At 46.3% G+C, this 8,143-nt stretch overlaps 1 protein-coding gene across 1 annotated transcript in view; it reads right to left on the reverse strand.

Annotated features, from left to right (window-relative positions):
• Nucleotides 1–432: 432 nt before the first annotated feature.
• The window catches only part of ZFP64 (ZFP64 zinc finger protein), a 9,042-nt gene continuing 1,331 nt past the window's right edge, over nucleotides 433–8,143 (reverse strand). Inside the window, exons 3-6 of the mRNA XM_042045048.1 lie at nucleotides 6,696–6,857; nucleotides 5,981–6,043; nucleotides 5,199–5,450; nucleotides 433–2,449 (exon numbers count right to left, since the gene is read on the reverse strand). Coding sequence (XP_041900982.1) covers nucleotides 1,152–2,449; nucleotides 5,199–5,450; nucleotides 5,981–6,043; nucleotides 6,696–6,857 — 1,775 coding nt within the window. The 3' untranslated portion in view covers nucleotides 433–1,151. The remainder of the gene's footprint in view (nucleotides 2,450–5,198; nucleotides 5,451–5,980; nucleotides 6,044–6,695; nucleotides 6,858–8,143) is intronic.

The raw sequence follows: 8,143 nt of genomic DNA on the forward strand, positions 1-8,143 counted from the left end.
AAACATCATCCAGGAGCCAGAGCAACTCCAAAGTTTCCCTGGGCCTCTGGCACCACCTATGGATGACACGGAACACTGGGAGCTGAGGAAACCCTGCCTGCAGAGCTCACCCACGCCACCGAGTATGGGACAATTCACTGCTTTTAGTTTGTGGTACCTTTGCACAGGCAATCGCAGAGTTCAAAATACAGCCTGGAATTCTTTCATTAGAGAAAGGTCCATTGTATAGTAATAAATTACCATCTCCTTGTGATCCAACCTGAATTTCTGCTGGAGCGACAGACCTCGGATTAGAACATCTTTTTAATTTTAAATTAAAGTCACTCTTTTCCTTTTTCCCCTTGAACATGGAAAGAAGACCCAAACTGTAATGCACTTTTACCACCCACACAACTCCCAACAGGCAGCATCAAAATAAAAACAAAAGGTAAGTAGTGTTTGTAAAAAATATATTTCCAGTTGTTTTGCTCTATAATTCACAGGCAACCTCTGACAGACAACACCGTGCCAGAGATAATTGGTGTTGTTGCTAACGAAGTTAGTTACTATTGAGAGAGGGACAACATTCTTTTGCTTTCTAAAAACAATCCCCTGGTCTCTGCTTAAGCATTTCAAGTGCCAGGTGCTACCAACTTCTACAGATACTGAGGAACAGCGCCTCAAACTTCCCCTGGGCTGGAGCAGACCCAGCAGTGGGGGTTCCTTAGAGCTCACCCAGGAGCAGTGAATGCACACCGAGCACAGAACTGAGAGACGCTTCACTGAAATAAACTCCAGAATGGCTCAGATTACTGTCTTTTTGTGTGTGCATCAAACAACAAGGCTGCTGTGAAGGTAATTCAGCACAAGGCGAGGATTTCTCCTTTCAGGCAGCACAGTACAAGAGCCATACTCTGAGGATGTCACTGCTTGGGGACACTGGCAACAGCTGCTTTGATTTTCCAAGGAGCAGGGCCTCTGATTTCAGCAGAGGCACAGAAATACAGACACATCCTCCTTTTCACACACAAGATGCTTCAGTGTACAGACAAATAAAACGTGGAAGGTATTTGGCTCTGGAGGACAAATCCTGCCTTCAGTTGTGTCCTGTGCATTGCTGCCACGCTCAGCACTGCCCTGGGAGAGAACTGTGTCCAGAACAGCCCCCGTGCCTAATCGGGGATGGAGTCTGCGGGACACAGCAGGGCCGTGTGAGCCCCGCTCTGGATGATGGAATAGGTCTGCTTGGGGCCTTCTGTGTGGGAAGAGGACGAGAAGATGGGAGGAGGGGGGGCAGCCGTGGACACGGTGATGCTCTGCCCCCCGTCACTGACCACGGTCACCTCCGTGGCTCCCTCCTGGATGAGGGCGTTGAGCCCCTCCAGGTCGGAGCAGCTGATGCCGGAGCTGGCGATGAAGGCCTGGCTGGCGGGGGGCTCGTGGCCGGGGGCAGCCCCGGGGATCAGGGCCTGGTGCAGGGCGCTGCCCTCGCCCTGCTCGTGGGCTGTGAGCAGCACGGCCGGCTGTGCCACCGGCCCCGCGTCCCCCGTGGCCACCGCCGGCGGGGCCGGGGCCAGCACGCTCACCTGGCCCAGCAGCTGCAGGCGGCCGCTGCCCAGCACCTCCTCCTGCCCCGGGCCCAGCAGCGAGGGGGGCACCACGTTCACTGAGGCGGCCTGGACAATGCTGTTGGCTTGAGGCACCTGGTGGCCCACGATGATCTTGACCCTGCCCTCGTTGTACGGGGACACCTGAGCGGCCTGGAGTGGCACCTGGAGGTGACTGACGGTGATGGGGGCACTGGGCTGCCGGCTGGGATCCATCTGCAGCTGCAGCACAGCCAGCTCGTTGCTCTTGGAGCCATTGTACAGACTGTGCTGCTTCTTGTGGCTCCGGAGAGAATCCTCCCGGACGAAGGAGGCATCACACAGGTCACACTTAAAGGCTTTCTTGGCATCCAGCTTGGCAACTTGCCTGGAGCCGCCCTGCTTCGGCCTCTCTCCTTCCTTCTTGTCCACCGAGTGCTTCTTGCCCTTGACCTTGTCGCCGTGGGCTTTGCGGACGTGGGTGGTGAGGTTGCTGCGCTGCTTGGTGTCGAAGCTGCAGAACTCGCACTTGAAGGGCCGGTCCTTGCAGTGGATGCGCTCGTGCACCTTCAGGGCCGCCTTGCTGGAGCACGAGTAGCTGCACTCGGAGCACTTCACCGGCTGCTCGGGCTGGTGCGTGCGGATGTGGTGCCGCAGGCTGGTCTTGTTCCCGCACTGGAACTCGCACTCGGGGCACTTGAGGGTGTTCTCCATGCTGTGCTTGATGCGCATGTGGGATTTCAGGTTGCCCTTCATGGCGCAGCGCACCTCGCAGAACTCGCACTTGTAGGGCTTCTCCCCCGAGTGCACCCGCAGGTGCCGCTTCAGGTCCGAGTTGATCTTGAACTTAGCGGGGCACATCTGGCACTGGAAAGGGGCGTCTCCTGCCAACAGAACGCACAGGTTACACAGCAGACACCGGGACCCACTGCTGGGATGAACCACGTACAGCTGCCTTGTTCCGAACTCCCAACGCATTCTCAAGATCAAGAGAAATTTCCTGACACAGGATTATCACCTGCTCTGACACACTTGCATCTAAACCATTATTTTGCATTTTTTTTATTGCAGGCTGGTGTCACAATATCCATGACCATGTTAAGGTGGAGCTGTGCTAATCCCTAATCAATTCCAGCGAGCTTTTTCTGAAGCCATTAAAAAAAAAATCCAAAGCAAATTTAGAAACCTAACTAAATAACTATTCCCCTCTTTTTTATTTTAATCAAAATATGTAGTCCTATAAAATACCTGAGCATGAAGTCTTTATGTAGGCATTATTTTGAACAAGCGGAAGAATTGTGTTACTAGGTTCTAAGACACTCTTGGTGAGAGGAAGAAAAAGAAAAGTGTGTTTAGTTCAACAAGCATTTATCCTCTTTAAAAATCAAACTGCAAATGGCTGATTTATTTTAGAAGTTAATATTTTATAGAGTTGGTGAGAGCTGTATAATTTTGCATAATTTGCTTATCCAGCTACATATGTCATAGGTTTAGCTGCATATTTTTCAAATCAAGTTGTGGCCTACTGTGCTAATCCATGTATCTGTTTAATAATTGAGATACATGGTGTACTATCTATATTAAACAGACTTTATTAATGAAGATGCACTGTTTGTTCATCTAGTTTATTTTACAGCCTCAGCTGCACACTCAGCTACTGAATTTTTATCTGCTTTGCTGATGAAGGCACAGTTCATATTTCAATGACTTAATTTTCATCTACAGGGTAGCACAGTACATGACAAAGAATACAGCAAACCATGCTGGTTCTGTTTGTTTAAAGAGTGGTCTGCTCTGTATTTCTTTACGTTTCTGCCCATCCCTAACTGACACTGCCATGATATAGATAAAAACTTGTGTCTGACCCTGGGATTATTAATTCTAAGAGTAGTTTCACTCAAATTAACAGGAAGCTGATGTTTAGTGACTCGTTCAACAAATAATTCTGTGTAGATGATCCCACTCTGAGCAATGGGGATTACACTCACCCTCTAGAGGATTACTAATTTAATTCTAGTAAGCAATATATTCTACATCCCAATCTTAATTTTCTTCTAAAATTGGTTGTGTGCATGACAGGTTTGCAACCTAACAAGGATGAAGTGCTTACTTTCAAAATTATTGTCCCTCCTTTCAGCAAATCGAAAAGTCCTTTTACAAAAAAAAAGATTAATTTCGGAGAAATAGAAGAAACAACAAAACTAAAGACTGAGTTTTAGCATAATTCAATTGCTTAAGATGCAACAGACTGATATGCCAAAAAAAAGGTTAGCCTAAAATCCCTTCCCAACTATTGGAATACTGAATGGCACAGAAATCTAATTCTGGAAATACCAGAGAGCCATGAGCATTCCCAGGTGCTCACTCAGGCAAGAAGGGCACAAAAATGCTCTGATGTGCCACATTCTGCAGCCAGAGTGTTCGTAACAGGTCAGTTCTGACAGCCCCCAGTGCTCTGCCTGACCATCACATCCATACAGCAACAGAAAGAGGGGGACTTGCAGAGTGACCTGCCAGTCCTGCCTGTCCCATCACAGCACATCTGTGAAATGTAAAAGATTCTTTTTTACTAGAGGCAGACTCGCTTGACCCTCCCCTCCTTCCCAGTGCACAAGGGATTTATTTCTTTTCTCTACTCCAAATAAATCCCATCTTGCACACAAACAAACTGCTGTTGTTTATACTCGAATCCAGAACCAGAGGTAGGAGAGGTTCAAAGCTAATCTAGTAATTGCTGAACCAGAGCCACCTGGCAGCTAAAATTCACAGAACTAATCAAATGTATAAAAGATAACACAGAAACCAATCCAGCGCCCTGGATTAGGTGAAAAACAGCATATAGAGACAACTGCACAGAGTGAACAGTACAGCAGTATCTTTACAGCAACTCTCTTCTACAAATAATCTCTAGGAGAGAAATCTGATTTAAATGAAACTTAGGCAAATAATGCAAATAGAAAATGGTAAAAAGTTTATAAGTCTGGAGGCTTTCTACCCATAAAACAAAAATTCTATGGGCAGAATATAGTTCTGGCTGCTCATCCTACCCTATTAATGTCCCTCAGTCTGCACAGGGAAGGTACCACAAAAAAGGGTCAGAAAAACATGTAACTTAAATTGCTAATTCCTTGCTATTTTACTGATGCAAGGAAGATTAAATTAGGCAGCTAACATTTGCACTGATGTAACTACTACAACTATAAAGTAATTTCAGTGTTTCTAACAAAGTGGACCAGATTTGAGAGACTTAGATAAGAACCTCGATGCCCTTAATCAATCAATCAATCAGATCACAGAATCACAGAATATTCTAAATTGAGAGGGGATCACTGAGTCCAGCTCTGAAGTGAATGGGCCATGCAAGGATTGAACAGACAACCTGGGAGTTATCAGCACCACTTCAGTCCTGCTCACTGAGAACATCTCAGCGTTCCAAAACCCGTTTAGAAGAAAGCCTACCAGGAGTCAGACCTGATTGCTTCCAGGTATTTTTAGTGGAGCTGTATTGCCCTAACGATCCCATAATTCACAGGCGGTGAATTCAAACTGTCCCTTCTGGGCATGTGTACGTGACCTAAAATCATCTCTGTGACCGTCCAGCCTTTGGAGCCGTGGCTGTGAGTCCAAGCCCACCTGTGTGTGAGCGGAGGTGCACGGTGAGCTGGCTGGAGTTGCGGCTGGCGTAGGGGCAGATCTGGCACTTGAAGGGGCGCTCGTTGGAGTGGATGCGCTGGTGCTTGTTGAGGCTGCTGCTGTCGGCCGCCGCGTACTCGCAGTGCTTGCACTTGTAGGGCTTCACGCCCGTGTGCAGGCGCATGTGCATCTTCAGCTTGTCCTTGCGGCTGAAGCACTTGCTGCACACCTCGCACTTGTGGGGCTTGTCTCCTGCAACAGCAGCACTCACACACTCAGGGTTTGGCATGGTGGGGATGTGGTGATAAAGGAAACAGATAAAGCACAGACCAAACGCTGCCTAGGAAAGGGACTCGTTTGTAGGAGCTGGACACGAGGCTGCGGGCATATCTGCAACAAACAGCAGCAGAGCCTTTGGAGCCTTCTCCCTTTGCAACTCCAGAACTGGGAAGTGAAATCATGGAATTGCTGTCCCATGAAGAGCAAAGCAGGTGTGTGCACTCCCACCACACTGCACCCTGATAAACACATCACATCGGTGTGCACTCAGAGATTTAGCTGTGCCTCAAATCAACCTCCAGTGTTCAAGTGTCTGTGCCTGGTGCTGCCCAGAGCAGGGCATGTCCCCAAGAGACAACTCCTCAGGCACAGGCCAGGACAATGCTAGAAGGTACAGACATGTGTACATCCTATATTCAGAGACATTACTTCATAGGAAAACAGCTTTTGTGAAAAAGGTGAAAGGAGGAAGCCAACCCAAAAGGAAATACAGGAACATAAACCTGTGTGCGTTCGCCGATGACGTTCCAAATCCTTCATACCATAGGAAGTCTTGAACTGGCAACCTGAAAACAGGAAGATCATTAAATTCCAGGAAAATCTAGCAAAATAAAAAAAATATATTGCCATATTCTGGAAATTATGTTTATTTTCAACAGTGTTTTCTTTAAAATTGAGTGTTAACAACAAAATTAATTCCTCATCTTGTTTACTCACACTTAAAACAATGACCAGTGAACTTGAGTTTCTAATGCTTCCCCTTGGAGGCAACTCACTCCTACCCTTTTCTGTAAGATTTGGAACAAGTCCTCTGGAATCTCAGCCTAGCATCTGAGATGTTCTTTACAGTACTGAGAGGATGCTGGAGGAACTAATTAATTCCACATAAGACTTTGAGTTAGTGCAACTGCGAGCTCAGGTAACAGCTCCCCATGCAGGAATGCTGTTCAAGTGAAAGTGCTGCAGTTCTGGAGTGCAGAAATGAATCCTCAGCATCTGAAATGTGCCTTTCACTCAGTGCTCTGGGCTGGGGACAAGGTGGGGATTGGGCACAGGTTGGACCTGATGGTCCGGGAGGGCTTTTCCAACCCAAAAGATTCCCGGATTCTGTGAAATCTGCACCAGAACTGCTGCAGGTATCAAATCTCCTGTGTGTGTCACTACAGGAAAGCTCTCCATGTTAAAAGGAAAAGGCAGAAGGAACAACCCCCATCTCACCTGGGTAGAGACAGCTGAGTTTCTTCAGTGGCAGTGAGGAGGAGGATTTCTTGGACTTTGCTTTTGGTGGTGTAGAGACGACAGCAGCAGCTGGAGGCTCTGTGCTCTCGCTGGGCAGGTAGGTCTGGTAGCCATGCTCAAAAACAAACTCTGGGGCAGAAACTAAACACACAAAAAACTTCATGTGAGAGCATTAACTTCTCTAATCAGAAAAAAAATCTAATTATTGTCTAGTTTCATGAATTCTCTATTCTGTTTTTTTTTCCTAGCAACATTCCTGTTCCTGGGTTCCTATTTACCTGGAGGAGAAGGAAAGGAAAAAGGTTTTTTTCTTCCAAATACCAAATAAAGATATATTTGTTTTCCAACTCTGGCTGTGTTATAGCCCAAACGAGAAAAAAATATCATTATTTATATGGCAAATGTTGTCAAAAGGCAGCACACAAATTATTTTTGTAATTGTTAAAAAAGTTCAGCCTCTTTCAACTCTACTGTTTTTAGCTGTTACTCACAAGAATAACAGGTGAAAATATCACAGCCAAAGTAGCAGCTTTTAAATCAATTAAACAACGCTATACCCCAAAAGGGCAAATGGATAGAACTGTCCTCATTCTAAAGATGAGTAAATATGAAGCAGAAAAATGACTCACCCAAAACCCACACTGAGTTGAGGGATTATAATACAAAAATTCCTGGAAGTGAGCCCTGAATTCAGTTTGTTTCAGTGCTCTTCCAGATCCTCTGCCTTAATCTGTCTATCCAAATTAGAGTCAAATAATTTGGGGTTTAGTAAGGTCCCACACCAAAATAAAACAAAACTATATATAGAAAGGCAAACCTTCATACACGGAACAAAATCCTAATTTTATTTAAATGTCTCCAGGATCGGGACCTCACTCGAGGCTTCACATAGGCAGAAATTTTGAGTAATATTTTTCCTGCCAATTAGTTGTGGGAGTAGTGTTAGGGAATGCAGTGTTCTCACATAAAAAGGTCTGGATGGGTGCCTGACAGCAATTCTGTGTCTGTTTTCCATCAAGAGCACTCTTAAAAAAAAAAAAAAAGCATAGTAATTTCAGTATTTCTCATAAGTATCAATAATTTTAATTAATTTGCACAAGCTGGTTACACAGCACAATAAACTTGACCAATTCTTTGAGTGAACTTGTATCTCAATTAGCAAATTAAGCCACCATTATTATAACAAACCCAGAAGAAGGCAGCAAAGCACTATTTCATTTCCTTGGTTACATGGCAACTGATGTGAAAACTCTTATTGTAGCTGGGTGATGGGGACACAGGGGCAGAGGGCTGGGTGGTGCTGGCACCTGGCAGGTGACACGGTGGTACCTGTGATGGGTGCCTGCGATGGGCTGGGTACCTGTGATGGGCCAGGTACGTGTGATGGGTGCCTGCGATGGGCACCTGTGATGGGCACCTGTGATGGG

This window comes from Corvus kubaryi, unplaced genomic scaffold (assembly GCF_017639235.1).
Source record: "Corvus kubaryi isolate FWS band 111438036 unplaced genomic scaffold, C.kubaryi_AGA036_p1.0 134, whole genome shotgun sequence".
NCBI classification, from domain to species: Eukaryota; Metazoa; Chordata; class Aves; order Passeriformes; family Corvidae; genus Corvus; species Corvus kubaryi.